General features: G+C 38.4%; 1 protein-coding gene across 11 annotated transcripts in view; it reads right to left on the reverse strand.

Moving 5' to 3' along the window:
- Positions 1-4,709: 4,709 nt before the first annotated feature.
- The window catches only part of CDC42BPA (CDC42 binding protein kinase alpha), a gene marked incomplete at both ends in the record, with an annotated part of 264,693 nt that continues 244,529 nt past the window's right edge, over positions 4,710-24,873 (reverse strand). For 8 of the 11 annotated variants that reach the window (XM_084252980.1, XM_084252988.1, XM_084252979.1 and 5 more), the window contains 8 exons: positions 4,710-4,841; positions 5,674-5,831; positions 7,321-7,438; positions 14,558-14,675; positions 15,363-15,486; positions 19,262-19,346; positions 21,840-21,937; positions 23,596-24,189. In XM_084252980.1, the coding sequence (XP_084109106.1) occupies positions 4,710-4,841; positions 5,674-5,831; positions 7,321-7,438; positions 14,558-14,675; positions 15,363-15,486; positions 19,262-19,346; positions 21,840-21,937; positions 23,596-24,189 (1,427 nt within the window). Of the gene's footprint in view, positions 4,842-5,673; positions 5,832-7,320; positions 7,439-10,074; positions 10,261-14,557; positions 14,676-15,362; positions 15,487-19,261; positions 19,347-21,839; positions 21,938-23,595; positions 24,190-24,873 lie in introns of all 11 variants that reach the window. The other 3 variants (XM_084252987.1, XM_084252981.1, XM_084252978.1) reach the window with 1 other exon arrangement.

Below are 24,873 nucleotides of genomic sequence, written 5' to 3' on the forward strand. Positions count from 1 at the left end.
CAGAGACCGGGCGTGGCCTGCAGTGCTGACCGTGTCTGTTTACTGGACCTTTATCAAGGCCTTTGGGAAGCCCGCTCACTGCTGCTTCTAAAGCACATGCGTTTTAAGGAACCAACACATCAGTAAGAGAAATGTCAGTTATCTGTGAAGTGGAAACAGGAAGGCGGTCTCAGAACAATGATTTAGCGGAAGCCAGTTCAGCATTTCCTTTGGTCTTTCCAGCACGTCCTTAGATGTCATTGGAACGTGAAAAGCGGGGCACTAACTCGTGTTTGAAGCGCCTTCCCACTGCTCCTCTACATTAAGTAGCCAAAATCGAACGGCCCCGTGTGTGTAGGCGGGAGGTGACAAACGGGGAAGGAGACCGGGCAGTGGCGGGCTCCTCAGGGCAGCCGGCTCAGCGCACGGCCCCCGAAGCCCCCACAGGTGGAGCTGCCTTGCAGACTAAAATGAATACGAGAGGTTTGACCAGAGACGGGAGCTGAGAGCTTCCAGACACTTGAACACTACTCTTCTGAGCTCTGGAAGTAACTAACAAAACCCTCCATAAACCAACCCATGTCCGGTGTGGTGGGAGGAAGGGCTGGATGAAGAGGTGGGGCTGGCAGAAAGGACCCAATAAGAAAAGTCACCCTTTCTTCATTCCTTGGACTTTTTAATCAGAGGCGGGGAAAAAAAGGACAAAACACTCAATTCTAACAGTCCCCTGTTTTATTGCAATACATCAAAGTCTGGTTAATATTAAGTGATACCAACATAAAACATTGGCGAGGAGTCTTGTTATATTTTTGACTATCCCACCTTAAATATTTCTGTGCAAAAGAATCCACATCGTTGTTTGGTAGCAGAGAATCTTTTATAAAGTTCCCTAAAACACAGAGGGCATAAACCAAACAAAATGAAATAAGGAGTGATAAGAGGCCAAAGCAGTATCTTTTCCTCTTCCACACACACGTGTGTCAGCATTATATTCTAAACAAAAAAAATGATTACACCTAGGCCATGCAAAACTGTACAATATTACAATGAGAAAAAAAAAACCCTAAAAAATTTATAAAATAAAATATCACACTATCAAATGAAAAGCAGGTGATTTTGTTTTCATGAAACTTCAAGGTTGATTTGCTTTAGTCAATTTCCCCCATAAATGAAAAGGTTTCTTGTGTGTAATGGTTGTCCCTGGGAAGGAAAAGTGGTGTCCGGCCTGCAGATCAGTGCTGGGATCGGAGACAGAGCTGCAGCGGAAGCAAGGCCCTCATGTCGCTGGACTGAAGAAAACTCTGAACTTGAATGATAATTATGGTCATAACGAGGAAACAGGTTCTAAGGTAGACTCCGTGAAATGCCATGTGGCGTATCAAATTCAGGGGCTGGGCCAGGGAGTGGGGGGGGTGACTTCCTGTTTGTGCCTAGTGGACGAGGACAGGGCCCAGTCCGGCCACAGCTGAGCGCGCCCCTCTGTTCAGAAAGGATGGTGGGCTTTACCCGGCCCTGTCAGGGGAGAGACCGCTGTTGTCACTGTCAGAGGCTGGCAACTGGCCCTGTTGTCTCCGGGGGCTGGGGCTGTTCAGCCACCCCTGCTCTGACATTTCTGTAATGATACCTGAGTCCAGGTAAGTGCAGCTGGCCTTTCACAGCAGAGGCAGCCACCGTGTCACCCGGTGGCGTGGGGCCTTAACACGGAAGGTAGAGAGGCTGAGTCAGCCGGGGGATGACAGGTTGTGGCTGGCAACTTGGCCGGGCCCTTTTTAATTGGAGCTCATAGCCTTAAAACTGCTCCCTGGTAAAGAACACAAATCACTGTGTGTGCGTGTGTGTGTGCGCACGTGTGCACGTGTACACCTGCACACACATAATTGAAGAAATAAAATCGGCTTTAGTAATCATTTGACCAGAAGGCAGGCTTGTTTTTTGGCAAAATGAAATATTATTTTAGCTCCCCAAAGCATATGACTAGAGGAAATCAGAATTTAGGGCTAGACAGAAATTGGCTGGACATAGATAGCACCAAATACCAACACAGACGGACAATGCCAGAAAGGCCTCGTCACCTGTTTTTCTTGTCTACCGAGAATGGGCTCCTGCTGTGTCCTGTACAGAACAGAGAGAGACTCCCCACAGCAATTTGCCTTTTTTGTGATAGTCACGACCCCTTCAACAGGTGAGGATGTTTCCTGCTTCCCTGGAACCCGTTCCCTGTCTTTCAAACCATTTTTCTCAGAAGCTTCTGAAGGTAACTGGCTTCATATTTAAAGGTAAGCCCTGGATGGTCATCACTGTGGGAAAACTACCCCCTCAACTATTGCCCTCGGCAGCATTTCTCCCCCAAGTCCTGCTGATAGAATCGAACCACATTTGGGACTGCCGCGCGAGGACTGACTGGTAAGACCACTTGAGATTGTGCGGAGATGCCAGAAAGCGCTGAGGTATAAGCCGCCGGATCAGGGTGGCGGCCAGGCCATGTTGCTTGTCCCTCCCTCTGCGCTGCAGGGAGGCTGGCGCACCGCTGTGGAGCCCAGGCTTCAGCTGGCTACATCTTCTGCCTAAAAGCAACCTTTTCAAGATAAGCACCTATGGGCAACAGAAATCCATACTTGGCTGTCGAAGCTACACTCTACGAGTGAAGCGTCCTGTGAGCCTCACCTGGCGTGGCCTTCTCTCCGCCTGGGACGAGAAGGGAGGGGAGGGGAGGCAGGAGCAGGAGCGGGGGAGGCGGGGTTGGTCACAGACTCAGGGGCGCTGGCTGACTGGCTCTTCGACAGGCCCCACATGTAAGGAGTTGCCAGCATCACAGGGCACTAGCAGCGGTCAAGGCCCACCCTCGGTATCTGCACGCACGAAAGGAATCTTACGTGACGCTTCTTTTCCAAAAAGGCTTAGGTCCGAATTGTGCAGCAACTATGCCCACCCAAAGTGTTCAAACACAATCAAATCTGAGCAAGTACCCTGAGTCCAGAATATTTAAATACTGAAGACCTTTTGCCACATGATCCCCAGGCAAGGTCCGTTCTGCCCTCGCTGCCTGTCAGCACGTTCGCCCCAGAAGACGGAGTCTGGGCCCGGCTCACCTGCTGAGGGCAGGCCCGGGAGCGGGGAGAAGGCAGCTCTGGTGCTGATTCACACCAGCAACTGCAGGAAAACGCTTCCATTCTAGAGAGGAGAAAACCCTGTTTCTATTTCTCAGAAAACTTAGATGAAAAGCGAAAGAGGCAGATTCTCTTTACTTTCATGAGATATTTTTATTCCCTTTCTCTTTTTAAAAAATTCTTTCTCCGCTCAGGCTCACCTGGTGAAATGACTCAGGCCTGGTTCTGTATCTCATTTCCATGGGGGAATTAAAACAGCGGGAGTCAAATGAAAAGGTAACTAACAACGTAATGCAGCCAACGAGGGGCGCGCTCATCAGGCCGCGCTGGGCTAACTTCCTGCCTCTGACGGGGGCTGAACATGGGCGAGGATTTGGTTACGGATATTCAAGTCCTTGCATTCCGGGTTTTAGCGTGTTTAGTAATTAAAGACTTTTCCCCAGGCTTTACCCAGGAAGCTCACACCCTCCCTCAAGAGACTCCTTCCTCAAAAGCCAGTCCGCCGGGGACAGAACCTCACTGCAGCTCGGGGAGGGAAGGAATTAGCCAGGAAAGAAGCCCTTTGATGAACCATTTTATGGGCCTGAGGAGCCACAACTCTGCTGGTGTCCTTTCAGATGGGCGGGAACAGAGGGTGACAGAACTGCATTCTACATTCATCTGCAGAGCTACCAAAAAACATGTAACACAAAATGAGAACGTGGTTCAAATTCTACTACTAGAAAAAGAAATGTCTTGGCTGGAGGTGACTTTGCCTTTTGATGACACTGAAAAGGCTTCAAATGTGACAAGCCTGGTGCCCAGTTCACGCTCCTGACAACGAAACCTGTCCCTGAAGGTTTTCTTAAAGCCCCGGGTAGTAACTGTGACCGGTGACGGCCCGAGCACACGGCACTGAAGGGAACTCTGCTTTCTCCTGCTCTCCCCTCCAAGTGTCAGCTTGAGGCCTTCCTACTCTTTAAATTACTTAGCAGGAAAACAGACAAGAAACAACACATTTCTTTAAATTAAATCATCTCTCTCTCATATATGCATCCCTCTTTCCTTGAATACAAGATGCTTCTTTTTTACTATATACATTCAGTATTTAACCTCTACATTTGTGTATTTATTTAAACTCCATATTGTAGTAAAATATGCACTGTTTTAATTAATAAGGGTGTGGGGTGTACTGGCGACGATGAGGTGGACATTCACTGTGGGTGCTGCTTGAGAGCTGGGGGGCCCCTCCAGGAGGCTGGACGGCGCTCGCCCCGGGCATGAGAGACGCTACAGTGAGAACAGCCTAATCTTATCTTACCGCTTACATCTGTGGGATCTGTTGACTGACGCTACCTGGGGGGTGGGGGGGTAAAATATATGGAAAGCAACTCTAAGTGTATGAAATGGAGTCAATCTTCATCTAAGCTGCTTCATGACGTCTGCCTCGACGGCTGCAGCTGTTACGTTGAGGGGCTGTGGGGTCCGCGAGTCATGTTGTCAGAGTCCCCGAGCCCCCACCCCGCGACTGCTGCTAGCCCCGGGGCCCCAGGCAGAGGTGGAGGGAAAGGTGAACGCGAGAGATGAGGTTGTGGGGGGGCGCTGGGAGGGAAGCTGCTCTGTGCGGGTCTGAGCGCTCAGCATTCACGGATCCCAGCTCCCACGATCCGCGCTCTCCAAAGACAGGCTCTTGGTCTTCTGGGGAGACACCGGGCTGGGGGGGCTGCTCAGGTTGGAGCTGTTGGAGGCTGTGGAATGCCTCGGAGAATCAGAGTCCTGGAAGGGCCAAAGGCAGCGACCAATGAGAAGCAGAGGGCGGAAGGGCTCAGCTTCCCCGGGCCCCGGCATGCTCCCCGTCACCCGTGACAGAGTCATGTCTCCCCTGCCGAGGAGACAAACACTCTTCCCTTGCTGAGCTGAACAAATCTTGATTTATACATTTAGCTAACACCTTGCTTTTCCTTGCATTCTGAGGAAAAAAGGCCTCGCTGCACAGAAACTTGAAGACAAAGCCAAAGACAGAACCGCGAAGACATCAGAGTTGCTGACCACCAGCTGAGGTGAAAACCAGCCGATGACAACCAAGTCAGCACACACTTGTGTTACAAGAATGGAGGTGCTGACCGCACCCGCTCCCCCTTTCATGTCCTTGGAATTCTAGTTACTGCCCCTCAGCCCCGCCAGTAAACAGGATGGTATCCTTTTGGGCTCCAGTCTGCTACGCTCATTTCTTGTCAATTAAATGGAAGTACTTCCCTTCTCCTCAAAACTCTGTTCTTATTGATGAAGGGGAACTGAGGCCCCCCAGTTCTGGGATTGCCTGATGCGCTGTTTTCTAAGCTACACAAGAGGCACAGAATATAACAAATGCTCACAGTCCTTTCTTTAGGCCTTTAAAAATGCTGCTCATTTTTACACAGAGGTGACTTGAAGTCTGAACATCTCCAGAAAAATTACAATTTGTCACCCAAGTCAGTGCTGCTCCACCCCAGAGTGGACGGGTAAGCCCTGCTGACGCTGGAATCACTGGTAAATGCACTTGTCTTTTCAACGCAGGATTCTCCCCAGCCCGGCCTGCAGGGATAGTGCTGACCCGCGCTCCGCTCACCTCTCCGTCATAGTCCCTGGCCGGCGCGTCGCTTCCCTGGTCCATGCCTCCAGAAGATAATGAGCCCTCTGATGGGGAGGGCATGGGCTGCCGCTTGGCGCTGTAGCTTCCTCCAGAGAGCTCCCTCTTCAACGCACTGCCATTCTGTGCGGACGACCCTGCAGTACATCGTTCAGGTCAAACTTCATGTACGTAGAAGGGACGATCCTTTAGAAAGTGCAGACGGCTGCGATGGCATGCCACCCTTCCTGTCACGCGTCAGGCTCTGGAAGGGCCTGTGCTTCTTGTGCAGACTGACATTATGGTCCCTATTTCTTTGTCACTCTGGCTGACTGTCCCTCTGGAAACTTTTCACATGAGCTGGGCTATTCTAGGGCTCAGTAGGAGGCACTGTCAAGAGCAGATGCCCCTTGGAATTCCTAGGCTGGACTTCCTTTTACCTCTATTCATACATCACGCAACTAAGCATCTCAGGAAGCCTATACTCGATGATTGCATCAGGAGCCTTGACAGAACTGGGAGCTCCATTCTGTGGTCTGCATATTGGCTGACTTGGCCCTTTAAGTCTCTGCATTACAGATCCTATTCTTCATTCACGTAATTCTACAAGTCCAAAAGCCCTGAAAACCAGTATTTTTTCCATAAGTTTGATGTAATTTCATGTGGTGGCAAAATCTAATCTGAACTAATCGGTGGCTGATCATTTAAAATGACATTTATTTATATATTTATGCTATGACTAGTCACAAATTTTGCTGCACAAATGTTAGTGTGTTTGCAGGTGCTGTCCCAGATCTTATAGGGAATATAACACGATATATGGTAAAAATCACTTCTGAAATATATATTTAAAAATTCTGAATTCTGAAAACAAAAACAATATCTGGCCTTAAGGGTTTTGGATGAGAGTTTATAACTGATACCTTGCAAACTCAAATCTTGATAACACATGGTTAGTTATAACTTCAATCTATTATCTTAATCCCTCACCATTTCTTAAAAGGTAATAAAATGGTTGTCATTTTCCCAGCTAGCTAGATTTTTTCACAGTCAGGGTTACACACCGACTAGAAATGACTTTAGGACACAATGTCAAGAAAGTCTCAAGTCACACGCTTCAACTTCTACTTATCCACTGGAAACTCCCTGAAAGCTGTGCTCTGACTATAGCGCCCCCTCTCGTGTTGTATTATTATTTAAAAAAAATTTAAATAACACAATTATTAATTATGTTTATGAATGATAAATAATCAAATTCATTTCACCCTTGCCTACCTCTTGGACTCTGATCATGACTCTGTAACAACACTGACCTTTTTCAAACATAACTCCACCCGAGGGGTGCCATGTGATTTTCCTAATTATTCTGACTATGAATTCATCCTATATGCTACTTTTTCCCTGCAGAGCATTTATCATCACAATTTGTCATACTGTATGTCTGTCGGCTGCATGGGCTGTAAGTTCCGAAGGAACTGCATTACTCTTTTCTTAAATGTGGGCACTGAGCCCAGGAGGCATTATCCCACAGGTCCAAGATACTGCAGGCCATGCCTGGGTGCACTGTAAGTGGGTGAGGGAACAGCATGTCAGCCTGCAGGGTGTGCAGAGGCAGCTGGTGCACCCTCACTACGCAAGCCCACTTACTTGCTGAGAGGCCACTGCTCGCGCTCATGGAGCGCCCGGGCTCAGGGCGGGACTTGGTGATGGACGGAATACTGACTGAGCCGCTGAATACTGCCCGGCTTTCCTGAGGCCTTGGGTTCTAAAAACAATTGAGAAAGAGAAATTCTTCAGCCAAAGAGAAACTGATTTTGTACGAGAGGTTTATTTTTCATTTCAATTTCAAGAAATCAAAGTATCTTCACCAGAGTGATATAGAACAAGAAACAGCTTAATCCCTCCTGCCCACAAACATACTGAAGTTCTAATAGAAGCAACCCTCAACCCCATCAAGGATAAGTACTTATCCTCATACTTACTGAAATACTTATCAACAAGTAAGAATGTTTTTGCTGTGAGAACAGTAAATAAAAGTATTATGGTTAGGAGTGACAGTGAAGTGTGGAATTACATGGACATTTGCAAATTACTGAAACAAAAGTTTTTACTATAGATGAGCTTTTTATTCGCGTAGAAAAACTCAATGGCCAAATAAACATATCTGGAGAAAAGCAGATGCTTTATTGGTGTAACATCGGATGTGCCATCTGCTCATTCATGCCCTCAGTCACAGGCTCTCCTACAGCCTCACACAGAGCAGTACTCTGAGTTTTAAGAATGATGCCTGCAACACCACAACCGGAGACAAGAGATTTAATTTGGGAATATTGCTTTGAGAAGTTTCCCACCTAATTATTAAATGATTTTGGTTTCCAAGGTAGGAAAATGATGCACAGAGTGTTTTGAAAGTCAAATGTACTAAAGAGGTGGGTGAGCTTGACCTAAGCTCTCTGAATGTGGCTAAGAACTGAAAGCGCTTGGCGAACCCAAACTTTTCAGACCAGAGGAAGGGATGTCAGGGCTGACACCTAAAAGAAGGTTATGGCAAAGCAACTAATGTAGGGCCAAAATCATAGATCAGGAGAATATGCACTAAGACCACTTGAAAAATTCCAGATCACACATTGTTTAGAATTACACATACAGCAAGTTGGCTGGTTGGTGCCAAATTCAACTACTGCCATTTTGGTTCGTATATCTTGAATTTGCAAAGTCCATGTAATTATTAGTGTGTTATTTGTTTAAAGCAATGCTTTACCTTTTTATTTCTAAGAAAATAAAAATGCTAGCATTTCCACATCCACGCACACAGGAGCAACCCTGTGAGACAGCAGCGACATGCACAGAATGCAGCAAAGGGAAGTTCAAAAGAGCTGGGAATAGCAGTTTCAACTTTTACATTTTTATTGCTTTTGCTCTAAACTTCAAGATATTTTGGTGTTGTTCTTTTCTATAAAACAAACCTATCTTAGAATAAATGGCAAAAATTAAGCCCATAAAAAGACAACAGTTGTTTAATAGCACTGAATGTTGAGGTAATTAAGGAATAATACATAGATGACTTATAAAAAATACACAACACCCCCCCCCCCAAAAATGAAAAACCACAAGTTACTCATTCAGCTAAAGTTCAACTTCATTATAAAGTGTTAAGAAACCTAAGTCTCTAGTCCTTTTCATGTACAAGCTTACAATTAGGGTAAAATGTCCATGGACAGCAGTGCTTCTATTTATAGATGGGTAACTTAAAAAACATTTCTACCATCTTTCTATGAAAAATTCTCGACTGATGAATTTATACAACATTCCTCTGGTATCTACTCCCTGCAATCTGTTTCCAAGTAAACTCAGGCTTACTTTCTCAAAGATAAACTTATTTTGTCAAATAAGAAACTTAAATAATGTATGACTTAATGTCAGTGACATTTAAAACACAATTTGGAATATTTTATAATATATACAAAAATAAACCTCTCATCCTACAGTACGTTTTCTATTGGACTATTACTTCACTACATATGCAAATGATAATCTGAAGCTACTATTTCTCTAAGTCAGCGGACAATGTCTGGAAAACTAGCTTGGGAAAATATTCCCTTGAGGATATAATGAGCATATATTTCTTGATGGAAATAAGGGGATTCAGCTTGGCCACCAGCTCTCTATCCCCTTGCAAAGCCACTGGTAACAGTGATATAGGCCAAATGGGAGAGACCAGCAGCCAATGCTGTGGTCTCTCAGCATCGCTGGTGTTTTTTTTTTCTCTTTGATTTTCTCATCTTGGATCCTGGTTGGAATTAAAGGCATATTAACAACTCAGAGATAAGTATGACTATCTTCTTGTAATTTTTCCTGTAACTAATAATATTATGCTTTTTATCTTGGAGATTTCTAAATTTTTCAAAAGGGGATTTATTGTAGCTAGAAGAAGGCCTATGACAGGCATTATCACAGACTTTAACTTCACTGAAAATAAAAAATTTCTCTGAATTGAACTGTTTCTAAGGTAGTGAGCTAACAAAAAAAAATCAGAAATTCTGGGATCCCTTTTTTGTTTAACAGAATAAAGACCAAGTCAAGGACTATTTTTTATAATATTCTCTGTAATGGAAAATATCATAGTGGGAAATATATTTTATTAAACATAGAAAACTCCAATACTGTTTTAAAAATAAAACTGAAATTCTCCTCAGTCCTCATCTTTTTCCTCAAAAGAAGAAACAAAATAGAACTTGAACAAAGAGGCGGAAGGGGTGGAATAGAAATCTGGCAAAAGAGAAATAGGCCAAAGGAAAACGTTCACAAAACGTATCACCTCAGTGGTGTTACTTATGAAGCCAGGCACAGGAGGTCCGCACATAGTTAGTAAAAGTTAACACCTGACTCAGCTGTTCATACCCTCAGAGTCATAAAGCTTGGTGTACCAGGGACAGAACGAAGAGACGGGGAATATTCAGGGTTTATGGAATCAGGAGAGAGAAATTTTTCAGCAGAATTAACAGTCATGTGATAGATGTGCTCAAAGTTGATCGGAGAGGAGATCAGACCGGAGTGATGATGAGGGGATGGATAAGGGAAACCTGGCTATCAAAACAACAGAAAGAAGAAAAACGATAATAAGGTGATGAAAATGATTCACTAGTTATTTGTGACATTTCAGATAACATGCATGTAGGAAAAATGAAGTATCTCATGTCCGAACTGAATCCTTAATGAAATACTTTTAGATTTTACAATGTTAAATTCTCTAATTCTCTTGCCAGTTACTAGAGTAACTGATTTGTAAAAAGATCATTCACGTTATAAAGTCATTCTCATTTGCTACGATCGTCAAGTAAGTGGAAACTGGGCTTTCAGAGACATACATAGTTTGATTTTAGTTCAGCGTTTTCTTATGTGATAGAGTAAAAAAGGGCAAAAATCTAGCAAAACGAATAAAATAGAAAAAGCAAGGCCATATTAAAGGAACAAGTGAACCTACAATCAGCTTCTCACCAGAAGTGTTAGAAACCTAAAACCATCTTCTTATATTTATAGACTCGTGATATGTATTTGCTTTCACTGAACTTATTTTCCTCTAACAGAAACATAACTGTAGTAAATAGTGATTCTGGCTTACCTTTAGGCAGACTAGAGCTTATCTCCATTTAGCTACCAAGAACATGTTTGTTTTTTTGAACAAGGGGAAAAATCTTCCCTTTACTATTCAGGTGTATTAAAAAAAAAAAAGACTGTAATATTAAAGATATAGAAAAAAATTTTTAAGGTTTGTCAGGTAAAGTTAACTTCTGAATATTTGGGAACTGACATTCAGTACCCAGTCATATTCTCTAGGGAATTTTCAAGTTTCAGTTCTTAGAAGAATGACCATGTTCTCAGAAAACATCCCACCATCCCTTCATTAGAGGCAGAGGATAAAAAGACTTGCTAGAGAGAATGTTGACTGAATTTTTGTTCTCGTGAACAGAGATAAACTTGTTTTGTTAAAGACCATTTGAAAAATAATGTAGGCTGAAAAGAAAGCCTCCAATATGGGATATTGCTTTAAATTTAGAGATGGGAGTAAAATCTCAGTACTTTTAAAGGTTATTTCCAAAAAGAAAAAAAACTGGTATAAATGTAATTTTGATTTTTTAAAAATAAAATTCTACCTTAAAGTGCTAAATGTCTTTGTGCTAGGGATTTTATCTTTACTGAAAATTTTAGGAATGGTTAAAAGACCAGGAGAGACATGTAAATGAATCTTTTGGAGTAAAATAATATTCTTGCATTCAATTGGAGACAAATCAAACTTTTATTACCAGTGTTCACTTATGGTAAATCACAAAACGATTCAGGAAAACTAACGTACTATGTGCCATTCAATATTAATGGCTTATACTAGTCTCTTTACTAGTATAAAGACAAACATGAAAGGCTCACATCTGACTAAAGAGATTAAAAAATGATTTCCTACTCTCACTATGCCTTCCATGTTCATGAAGCAAACAACCCTATTTCAGTATCACTCTGGTAAAAAGGATACAGAATTAAGTTTCCAAAGACAGGCAATAAATTCTGTAAACTTGTATTTAAGGGAAAAGCAATACTGATTTCATAAGTTCAAATATAACAATGGGGAACATGCTCTTTGCATAGGTGACAACATATAGCTTAGGTATTTGAAAGCTTTTCTTATACATGTTAATGTTAGATGAACTTAATTCTTTTTAATTTTTTGAAATAGTTCATTAAATATAGACAATTTAACTGCAGTGGAAAGAACATTAAAATCTGAGAATATCTTAAAATATCACATATATATTTATATACACACACACACAGATGCAGACATGCATATTATTGTGCTGTTTGCCAGTGTCTACCCCAAGACAAGCATGGTTCTGTGCAGAAGATGTCTCAGGAAATACTTGTTAGGTGACTGAATGAATGAATACCAATGAAAACCACCAGTTTTTATGTTCTTTGCTAGTGAAAAGAAGAAAGTGAGGCGAAAATAATGTAAGGCTGTGAAGAAGAAGAATTCAGACATATAAAATCTTTGATGCAATATTACAGGGATAGGTGAGGAACAGGTTTCAAAAATTTATACCAATATCTTGTCTTGGACATACAAAAAACTTACATGATAAAAAAACATGGAATGGACATTCAAAACTGGACTGCACTGCTAGGGCAAAATGTCACTTGTGTGAATAACAAAGAGAACCAACAGGGCAATCATGGGTTAACAAAATCAAAATTCTGAGGGCAATAAGTTGCCAGCACAGAAGACCAAGTGTCACAGGGTCATGTGAGGGGTGAATCTTTGGGAAACACTATCTGAACATGGTTTTACTTAGTAAGAAAGACTGGGTCTTTTAGAACAAAAAATAAAATAGAGATTTCTTTTACTTTAAGTTGTGGGAGGGTGAGGGAAGAAAAGGTAGAATAAGAAGGAATGCTTTAATATGAAAGTTCTTATAATATTTGAAATTTGACATTTAGCTGTTTTTTTTTTTTGGGCGTAAGAAACCCAAGAATACATGAAGGTCTGAAAGAATTCTGGAACATTAGCATTTCATCTGATGGCAGAAGAATACATAAACAGAGGAACATTTTATTGAAATTAGTTTACCTCAAGGAAAACATTCTAATTATGTGGAATGTAACAGAATTTATAGAAAACATTTTCTATAATTTTTCTTGCTATAATGTTGGAATATATGAGATGAAAAGTACACATATATGTATTTGTGTCCCAACGTGAAGCAAAAGTGAATGAAATTTTAATTTTAAAAAGGTAACACACATTAAAATCTTATTAACTACTGAAGTGATTTGATGTTTGCTGACATGTTGCTTTGCAACCTACGTAAGCACTTCAAGTCTGTATCCCTCTATCCCTCCATGATGATTCACAGAATCAGGTGCTGAAAAACTATTAAACTGTTTAGCATAATTAAAAATATATCTCTTAAGGCACTCTGTACCTCACATGTTTCTGACACACAACTTCCATAAGAAAATTTGGACTATACAATTATATTATGTTTACTTCTGAAAATAGTCAAACCAACTGCAAAAGCTGAAAAAATAGTATAGTTTTTAAATATGGTAACAGTTTAAGAGCCTTAAACTTTTTACTTAGTTTTAATATATCAAGACCAGCTGTAATCTTTTTTGTATATTTTATATTTACCAACTACAAATAATAAAAATTCCCATTCTAAAAGGATAAATGATGATTGCCAATGATTTAAAACCACTTAAGAATGTCTTGATGATAATGGAAAAATGATGACCATAGAATGTCACATTCACTCACAAACAAGCAGGCCCAACTGTTATTGGACATGGGATCTTTAGAATGAGGAGTTCAAACTCAAATGTGATTTTTTTTTTTGTTCCTCCCTAAAAATATATGTGAACTACTTGAAAGCTTAACTTTTTAATCAAAAGAAAACAAACTTGACTGCACATCAAGCCAAACACTTGTTATGTTTGTTCTGTCAATGATTTATCCCCTATCTTAGCAGAGTAAATAATGTGGGACATTTAGAGAGACTCCCTTAGAAACAGTTTTGGATCAAGATTCACTAATCACCTCCCAAATTGCTTTAGTAAAGAAATTATGCTTAAAATTCTGTGCAAAATCTACATGCTATCATGACTACTCAGAAGGGTTATATTGAAGGTTTGACAGTTTGTTGAAGGAACTCTGAAATGTTAAGTATAAACAGTTGGATAATTAGCTAGCTCTGTTAACATTCTTAATCTCAAAATCATATAGGTACAATCTTCATGTTAAAAACTGACAGCTCTCCTATGTTGTGTTTTTTAATGTAAGACCAAACAACATGTTTGTAACTGAACAAAGGAAAAAAGATTTAATCTCTCTTTTCAGAGGACAAGTGTGAACATTAATAACCAAGAAAATGTGGTTCTCTAGGGAAAAATAAAAAAGGCTAAATACCTTGTATTGAATTGCTCAAATTTAGAGAAATTTTAATAATCTGGCTATTAAGTTCTGAATCCTGGTACAGATCCTCTACAAATCTGGCAGTTTAGTCCATCAACAATAGTGGATCCAGGTATGAGAGAGGTCTATACAGTATGCAATTAAATAAGAATTTGATATGTTTGTTTTCTTGATGTCTAAATTTTGTTTTTCTCATCAAGTATGTCATCATGCATCTTACACATATTGTGATACAATGGATAAACACTTTATCATACCAGCAGACTCTCTTTGTGTATTGAAGTACATGTACATGCAGATACACATACATAAATACATACATTCTCTCCCTCTCCTTCTCCCTCTCCCTCCATCTTGCCCCACTGACCCTTAACTACATTTAACCCATTCATATTCACATTCACTCTTTGTTTCTCTTACCATGGGCAGGTCTTTTAGGATCTGTATTCCATCTCCTGGACCCATGTGTGCTATGTGGTTAAAATTAGTTGGGTTAGAAATTAACTTATTTCTCATTTCTGGATCTCGAAGCATCTCTCTGTAAAATAAAACACCTGTTTAGGAACTTTCCTATGACCAATTTAGATAATTTTGGAGAAAATTAAGCATAATTTTTCATAAAAATAAAACTGTGAAATCATGTTATTCATTTTAGAATAGAATACATTCAATTAAAAATCCTTAAAAGAATAGATTTTGTTTTAAATTTCAAATGAAAGATCTTATGAGTTTTGGTGGGAAAATAGAGAGGATTCTCTTAGTACTTAGATGCAGAACTTCTACTTTAGAAATAATTCTGATCATCATATGCATGCCTTTTAAAATAATTAGAAATACTTTAGAAATGTTTTTATATGTAACTGGAAATACTACAAGCCTATTTATTCATGGAGAGAACAGTCCATCTGAAGTTCTTAAGCATGTTTAAGTTTAGTCTATACAAAGATACATTCTGTATTTATATTATAGAAAAAGGCTCACGTAAAATTTATAACCATTCCATATACAGAGAAATATAGTAAATTTTTTTTAATTCAGTGAATATCACAATTTGGAGGGTATTAAAAATTACATTGAGAAGTACATTCACTTGCAGTTTTTAACACCATGGAGGAACGACAGATTTTCAGATAAATTTTCCTTTCAAATCAAATATTGTATTATCACCAAATATTCCTTCTGATGTTGCAAACGTGTGAATGGTAAGCATAAATCAGATATCTACCTCCTCTGTTGCATTCTTTCCTCTTCTGGGACTCTAAAAGAATAACGCCGCTTATTGTTAATATTTCTGACCATTTGTTTCCGACTATTATCTGATGTTTCAGGAACTACCAGTTCATCCCCTTCTGTTAAAGAAACACAAAGAATAATGTCATTCTTTATTTTATTTTTAAAAATTTTTATTTTATATATTTTTTACATCATTTTTCATTTTTGTACAACATACGCACTTTCATCTTGGTTATCATCCCCGTAAAATTCCCACCCACCTTTGTTTTGATCCTAATCCCTTTTCCCCCCACTGTAGTGTGGTCTCTGGTTTATAGCTGCCTGTTGATTTTGATTTTTACTTTATTATAATTAGTCTTTTTCCTGATCCCTTACTTAGGTTTTCTAAATTCCTGCTATGAGTGAGACCATCCGGTACTTTTTCTTCCTGGCTTATTTCAAATGTCATTCTTTAAAGTGCAAAGATATATTTATCCATCCATTAACCCCCAAGACAGTACAAATACTAACCAACTGTACTTAAATGCAACTCTGATTTTTGAAAGTTGTGTATTGATGATCATAGTAAAAGTAAGCAATAATTTTCAATGGAATATATGTAAACAGACACATGCTAAAATTAAACACAGCTTAGAAAGCATATTTTCACTTTTATTTAATTATAAACAAAATGGCACAATTTCACTAGAAGAAGAAAGAAAAATGTAGTTGCCTCAGTGTCCTGTCACTTCGGGGTATCTCCCAATATCTCTGTACTATCTACTCTCTCCTTCCAGGAATCAGGTTCAGGGGATTGGTTTTAAAAAACTCCTATGCTGATCTGCATAGAACCAGGCAAAAGTGTGAATTATTCATGAAAAATAATAACAATTAAACTTATTTAAATATTTCCTTTGCAAGATTCAAAGTGCATGATGTAGATCAAAAAAAGAAACTGAGTTCCACTAGCTTCCTTTACTAAAGAAGAATCTCATTATACTCCTCTGATGGGGCCAGTGGGAAGAGGATACTTAATTACCTAACCTAGCAACATCTGTGCATCTTACTGTATTTCAATTTTAATACCTAGAATTAACTGTCAGACATGGATTCTCAAAAAATGCCAGCCTATGGACACACACAGATAAAATAGACAAATGTATCCACACATCACGATAGATGCCATTATCTAAGCAAGATAAGGAAAAGGAGAAAGTTCAGTCTTTAGAAGTTTTTAATACCCAGAAAGTAAAAGTAAGAAAGGGAGGCGGAAAGGGGTCAAGTGGGGCTGAAAGGCAAGTCAAAGTAGACAATCATTTAAAAAAAGTAACATTTTTCTTTGTTCTGTAATAACTTAGTCTAATCAGATTGCTTTCCTAACAACAAATGTTAGAAAGAATAGAATTTTTAAAGTAGGTAAGAATATGAAACACAATTTTGGAATTTGAAAAAATGTGAGGGTGGAGATCTTGGTGAGCGAGATTGGCAATGGGAAACTAGACAGTCAGGGAGCATTCTGAGCTCCTGAAAGAAGAACAAAGAGCCTCTAGGAAATAGGACTTCCTTCCCTTTTGAATGGACCAAGACAACTATATTGAAATTTTGTTAGGTTGTCCTTAAGTTCCACCTTTTCTGTCAGCCTAAAACAGAATGATGAAAACATAGGTAAGTACAAGTTGGAAGATTGATGCTGGGGACACAAGCTGGGTACGGACATGTTTTACCATCACGGTCGCACACATCACCAACTCAGCGTATTCAATCTTATACAAATATTTGGAATTCTTCTAAGAAACGATAAAAAATTAAGCGTAGGATCTTGGAAGTGAGGGTGTGAAAGCTTAAGTTTAGGTTTAGTATTAGCTTTATGGTGACTCTCTCCAGGTGGGAATCATTTCTAAACCTCAACGTGGAGATTTCTGGACCTACTAAACATAGAGCTTCCATATGATCCAGCAATTCCACTCCTAGGTATTTACCCAAAGGACACAGAAACATCAATTCCAAAGAGCACCTGCACCCCTATGTTTATAGCAGCACTGTTTCCAATAGTTAAGCTTTGGAAACAACCCAAATGCCCAAAAATAGATGACTGGATCAAGAAGATGTGGTACATATACACCATGGAATATTACTCAGCATTCAAAAAAGATAAACACATGCAATTTGCAGCAACATGGATGGTGCTGGAAGGGATCATGCTCAGTGAAATAAGCCAGAAAGAAAAAGAAAAATACTGATGGTCTCACTCATAGCAGGAATCTAGAAAACTTAAATAAGGGACCAGGAAAATTAATAACTATAAGAAAGTGAAAATCAAAATCAACAAACAACTATGAACCAGAGACACTCTATGGGGGGTAGGGGGCGGGAGGGGAGGGATTGGGGCCAAAATAAGGGGGTTGCAATTGTATGGGGAATATAAAAATAAAATTTATTATAAAAAATAAAAAATAAAATGTGCAATATAGAAAAAAAAAAGACTTCTGATAGTTAAACCAAAAAAAAAAAAAAAAAAAAAACAAACACAAAGTTATACGGCAATATCCTCTTAAATGTGGCACCTCTCCTACAGTGTATGTGCCAAGAAACCTCTAGTGTCAAGAGAATGTGCCAGAACATCAACTCTGAAGTCAAGCACTTTCTATGTGATTTAGTACTTAAGAACAAATAAAATCCTCCCAAATAACAAACTTCTGGCGGATTTTTTTTGATAGGAAGAATATGGGAGAAAAGGGAAAAGCACCAAGAAGACAGTAATTCTACTATCCAGAGATATCTGCTAAATATTTTAGTGGTTTATTTTTTTTGATGCCAATGTTTTTATTTACATTTTATTTTAAAGATTTATTTATTTATACAAGCACTGGGTATAGTCAGAAGCACGGGAGGGTGAAAAAATTCACCAGAGCCAGAGCGGGGAGCAGAGCAGGCAGACCGACAAAACACACTGCTGAGGGGGAGCAGCAGGCATGGCAGGAGAGGTCTACCATGCCATGTGGGACCCTTGCCAGCGGCCGGGGATCGAACTTGTGCTGCAGAGGCTGCGGGCAGCTTCGCAGCCCAGCGCTCAACCACTGTGCCACATGAGGAGGCCCTGTTTTTATTTACATTTAAGTCAACCTGAATTATTATTTTAAGTACATGCTGCATCATAAATACAACTTCATTAAATAGACCCATCACAAAATATCAAAAATTTATGCACACCTCTGCAGAAATTTATTGCTAAATTTGAGAAAAACTGTTCTATTGATGAAAACATTTTAATGATTTTTGAAAGTGAGATTTCAACTGTTCACATTCTGACTGGCAAACAACTCATTCATTTAACTCCACGTAGATAGTTTCCCTGGTTGGGATTCATGTCACTCCTTTGGACACCACCCTTTTCCTCTCAGTAACACACCCAGGGTTCCCACCGCCTTCCTTGCTTCTGGGTATAGCTGTGATTTTCCTCTCTTCCCTGCTTTTGCCCAGGTCATCAGCATTTCAGAAGTTCTAAGCCCTGTGCATTGGCAGAAGATGTATCCCAAAAACCCCAAATTGAAACTCTGGATCAATTTTTATAATTTTAGTGCTATAAATTTTGTTTGGGTTATACAGTATTAAAAACCCAGAAGATATATTTAGCTAAACTTTCTTTCCTCACCTCTGCATTCCACAGAAAAGTAACAAGTTGGTCAGAAACAGATATTTTGCTTGTGCTGCTATGCAAGCTTAAAAAGAATAACTTTTTATTCAGTAGCTTATCTTAACAGATCGAGTGCATACAATAGTGGCCAAGATCACAGACTTTGGAGTAAGATATGCCTGAGTTTAAATATAGGCTATGCCACTTACTATCTGCAGGCAGGCAGTTTAAAGTGAATATTTCCTTTGAAGCCATCCTATTAATGAGTATTTTCTTACCTGCCATCTTATTTTTGAAATATATTAATCGAATTGTCTCCAGCCCTAAAAGATTTAATGATCCTTCACTGTTTAAAGGTCGGACCTAAAATTAAAAAAAAAAGTTATTTCTACAAAACCTTCAGAAATTAAATCATAAAAAAATTGGCATATAAAGTACACACTTTAAGACTTTTAATTGTCCATCCTTTTCAAAATATAGTTCTCTTAGAAAAATCAACAAAAAATTAACTTTAATTCTAACTGGAAAGGTACAAAATGATCTAATATTGGCAATATTGTAATGATAACATTTTAAAGGTAGAACATTCTGGATAAAAAGGGAGAAATACATTTTTACCTAAAATTGGACTTTCTAAAGCCATTAGTAAACAAATGATTATACTGAAATATCACACCTATTTTCTGAAACTTATTTAATTCATTTGATCAGACTTGACTGATTCAATCTTACTGACTGGTATGACAGATATGAAATTGTACATCACTGAGGAGAGGAGGAACGATCAGGAAATGGTGATGGAGCAAATGGTTCTCTATATGTGACAAATGCAATTGAATCCTAACTTCACATCATACACCAAAATCAATTCTAAATGGATTAAAGACAAACATAATAGACAAGTATTTCAAATTTTCAAAAGAAATAAAGGCTGTATCTTTATGACTTTGAGATAGGAATTTCTCAAATAAAAGAAAAAGGATAAACTTAAAAGAATGATACACTTAACTACATCAAAAGTTGTAACAACAAATTTCAGCCAAACAGTATTTTATAACAGTAAGTTCAGTAAAGTGCACTATAAAAATGGCTATGTCACAAACAGGGAAAAGAATCACCACACCCACTACTAATCTATTATCTACAATATATACAGAATTTCAATAAATCAATATGAAAATAACGATCAAACTGAAAAATGAGCAAAAAACTGAACAGTAATTTCACAGAAGAGAAAATAAGAATTATGAATAAACACAAAGTATCAGAAACAACAGTGACTTGGGGACACATACATTAATACTTCAATAGGATATTAGAATAACCATTTATAATGGTTTAAAACTGATTTCTGACAATGGCAAGTGTTAGAGAGGATGTAGGTCAGAAGGAAATGTTATATGCTAGTGGTGGAAGTGTCAATTGGTCCAATTACTTTGGAAAATAATTTGACACTATCTTGTGAAGCTGAATACTTGTATTCCCTGTGTTCCATCAATTCCACTCCTAGGCACTGACTTAAATAAACTCCTGCATACACGTTTCAGAAGATATAGGCAGTAGTGCTTACAGTAGCAAAAAGGAATTATTCTGCTAATCAGAGAAGGAACAAATAAATTGTGATCTATTCATTCAAGAGAATATTTTATACCAGTGAAAGCAATGAGCTATACAGTACATGTAATAACATAGATGAATCTTAGAAACACAGTAAATGTGTAAAGAAAGTGAGGTGGAAAATGACACACAACACTTATACAGTCCCAAATACAAGAAAAACTTAACAATATGTTGTTTAGGAGCATTTAAACATGCCAAAAAAAAAAAGTTTGTATTTTAAGAAAAGCAAGGAGAAGACAAAGACAACATCAGGACAGCAATTTTCTCGGGGGAGAGGCAGGGGTAGGGATTAGGAAGAAATATCATATAGATGCAGTGGTATTGGTACCACTCTCTGGCTCTGTAGTCAGGAGGTAGGTTCACAGGTGTTCAGCTTATTATTATAATTCATAAGTTACATATTTTCCCATAGATATTATAAAATTTACATGATAAAAATAAAACTAATTGTAAACAGCCTACATTCATAAACTAGAGGATCACATAATGTGGCAGTTACTTACAAGAGCTTTTTTCATTGCTGATGTGATTTAAAATTGGGGCAGATTTTGAAATATGATCTTGGCAACTTTACCTATTTCTTTAAACCCTGCCCCGAATTAATGATACATGGCACATATACTACACAATACCTAAATGGAAGGATTACTTTTTACTTGTTACAAAGTAGCTGTTCTATACATACACAAATACTCTTCATGTTACTACAGGAAAATATTAAAGAAAAATGTTATGTTTTATTAGAAAACATGCCAAACCTTTATTTTTTTAGTCATGAGATGTCAAACAACTTTGGTTCTAAGTTTAATCAATATTCTAGCCTGAGAAATCTGTCCTCATAGGATTAGAAATTACATACCATTATGTGAAACACAGTTTAAAAAAAAGAAAGACATGGCCCCTCAGAACTCCTTAAACTAAAGTGGAAAATAATATTGACATTTTCGGTTGTAAATTGTATTCAAGTTGTTCAATATAATGGCAATCATATTTATGTCAACATAATAACCACAGTGAAATTAAATTTAATAAAACAGTATTGTGTTGCGCTACCTATAAAATTAACCAGCTTGATTAAAAGATTTTCATCGTGATTACAACCAAAAGTCTAACAATTTGATTTATGATTTTCTTTCATTCTTAGCTAAGCTCCAAATTGCCAATTATATATGCCAGAAAATGGGAAATTAGTAAAAACCAGCTAATTGCTTAGCCCACATTTTAATGTTAAATTACCTTTTTGAGTGGAAGAGTCTGAATCCATTCCATGGAGTTCACATCAAAGATATCAACTGCATTCTCACTATACACTGAGAGATATGGTGCATTATAACCTAAAACGAGAAGGAGGCAAGAGTAGACCGATTATCTTTAACTACTGAAACCAAAACAATTTGTCAGCTCTATACTAAATAAGTGCAGAGTGGAATACCACCAAATTACTACTGTTATACAGTAGCCAGATCAACATATTTTTGGAGTAAACAGAACACAAATCATATATGAAGGGTTAGCATAGCATGGGTCAGATACCATAATCAGCATGACACTGAAGGATTTTGTTAATAGTATGGGTATAACACACTATTAGCTAGTATGTTAACACTAGTTCTATAAAGCAATTTCATTACATTTTACAGTATCTCATTTCTAGAGTAGTTAAGCTAGTATTACTGGTCATAAAACAAGCTTACAAAACAGAGATATCTTTAGGTAAGAGGCCCAGTCACAGTTAAATGAATAGTGTAGATGCTCAATACACACTTACTGGAAGCATGAACATCAAAAAATGATAACATAAGCAAAGAGAAATGAAATGATTCTCCTAAACCAATGCGACAAACTGTTGGCAGAGGTATTCATAAAAGCCAGATATTCTAATTCTTATTCCACATTAGAATAAATATTTTGAATTATTACTTGACTAGGTTATAAAACAGCATTCATTCTAAATATCATGTCGAGAAGAGAAGATATCGCAGAAGAAACAAGATATTAGTAAGTCCGGGTGGGTAGAATTTTTCTTTTGTTCCTTTTTATCCAGATTTTCTAATTTTTCTGTAGTAAGTATGTGTGGCTCTTCTAAACTTTCTTCCACTGAACCTTCAAACTCAACTGTACATCATTCCTTCTATATTGTTCTGGTGGGAGAAGTTTCATTTCTTCTGCCACATAGTCTTCTTCCTGGTTCTGAGTCCTACCCTCTCTAGTCCTTCTGTGGGATCCTGCTGTTTTCTATATTTACCACATAGTCAACCATCTCTAGTTCTCCTGTGTCTATTTACCTTCAGCATTTAAACATGTTCAAATATCTTACACTAAAAATAAAACGTTTTTGATTAGGCAATCCTCCTAGGGCCTCTACAGAGCTCTGGTTCTGCTATCACAGTAATTGTGTGCTACTGCCACCTGTTGTTGTGTCATGCACCTATTCTACCACACTCCGTGCTCTGTGAGGGGAACACCATCTATTTTGCTCACTGAAACACACAGTGAAATGGCACATAATCAGTATTCAATTTTATCAATGTATAGATACTTCTTGGAAGAACACAATATTTTACATTTTACATAAAAATGTAAAACAGAATAATATTTTTATAGAAGCTACATATTATCTTTGCATAATCCATTAAATAATTGACTTAGTAATTACTTCTCCCAGAGTAGATCTTGTGAGCCATTAATGCTCAGAAGCACTGTATTTTTGGGGGACCATGAAGACAACTACTTAGGGCTATTCTGAATTCAAGAGTACGGGTGAAAAATCCATCTAAGCCAACCTTTCCTTAGAAAGGTTAGCTTTAGTTATGTACATGTCAGTGCTGGTCCTACTGTTCCAGGTCTTACTACATATGGTTACTTTATATAAACAGCATAATTAGTACTTAGAATAGCCCTCAAATTACTTTAAAACATAACCTGTCATTAACAATGATACAGATAGATGAAATAGAAAGAAATGGTAAGACAGCCAAAAGTAAAAGCTTACAACAAGAGGAAGGATTTGCTGGCCACATCAGTTCCTGCTGTCTAGATCTTCGGCCCTGGCAGTCAGTGTATATCCCAATGCTGTTAAAACACAGCAGGTATTCTTTACTGGAGATCTCGACCGCGCAGATGGCATCCATTGGCTGATGTGCAATAAATGATAGTGTGTGGTCATTTGAATGGAGCATACTGTATGGGCTTCCTTCTCCATTCAAGGGGTATCTTAGAAATCCTGACTGGAATCCTACACAGAGCTGTTCACTGAAGATTGCCATCCACTGGACATTATATGGAACTTGAATCTCCTTAAATTTTCTATGACGGGTCTTGCTCTGAAATAGTTCATAACAGAGGACCTGCCTTTTCATAGCCACACACAGACATGTAAGAGCTCCATGGTGCACTTTTCCAGAAGTTATGGTTTGACACCCTTTAGTTTCTGCCAGCTTATAAAAATCAGTCTCTCGCCCATCCAAAGCTGACATAGGAAAGAGTCGTACATGACGATTTCGTCCTGAGATCACAGCAACAAGCTGATCATTCGGAATGAGTTCAATCTGATGAATCTTCTTATTGTCACCAACTCGAATAATTTCTATGTGAAGAAATAACATCTATTATATGCAAAGTAATGCTTTCTTAATCATATCCCAATTATACTAAAAAAGATGCATGTCAACTTATAATAAAGACAGATACACACAGAGAATAAGAGATCAGAAAACATACAGAGAAAGAGGAAGATAATCACACCTATTATAAGATAATTTAACCCATGTGTAGTAAGGTACCAAATTCAGCACTGAGATTTCTGGAAGTCAAGGCAAGGGTTCTATGTAATAAAGCATGCCACATCTTCAAACGAAATTTTTTCCTTGGCACTAAATTCTAGACAATATCACCAAGGGTTTCCATTTAAAAAACAACAAAGAAATGATTAACTCACATTTCACTAGTGGTATTTCTATGGGTAAAAAATTAATCCAGTTTAAATACATTGCTTCCCAAAGAGCCTACACTAGATTCAACAATATTAAAGTAAACTGATTCCTTTTTATTTAATTATTTAGTTTCTCCCTAGAAAAAAAATTATTCTATTAAAGCGTGGAAAAAACCCAGTAACAAACACATTTCAATAACTTACCTCTTCTAGGTCTATTAAAACAATATAAAGTTCAACTCAGGAGGATAAAAAAGAATTAAGGAGGATATTTTAAATATATCTTTTGACTTATAAAATCACCTGGTTAGGATGAATAATAAAAATGTCCCACTCTTT

The sequence above is a fragment of the Talpa europaea genome (assembly GCF_964194135.1).
Source record: "Talpa europaea genome assembly, chromosome: 14".
Taxonomy (NCBI): domain Eukaryota; kingdom Metazoa; phylum Chordata; class Mammalia; order Eulipotyphla; family Talpidae; genus Talpa; species Talpa europaea.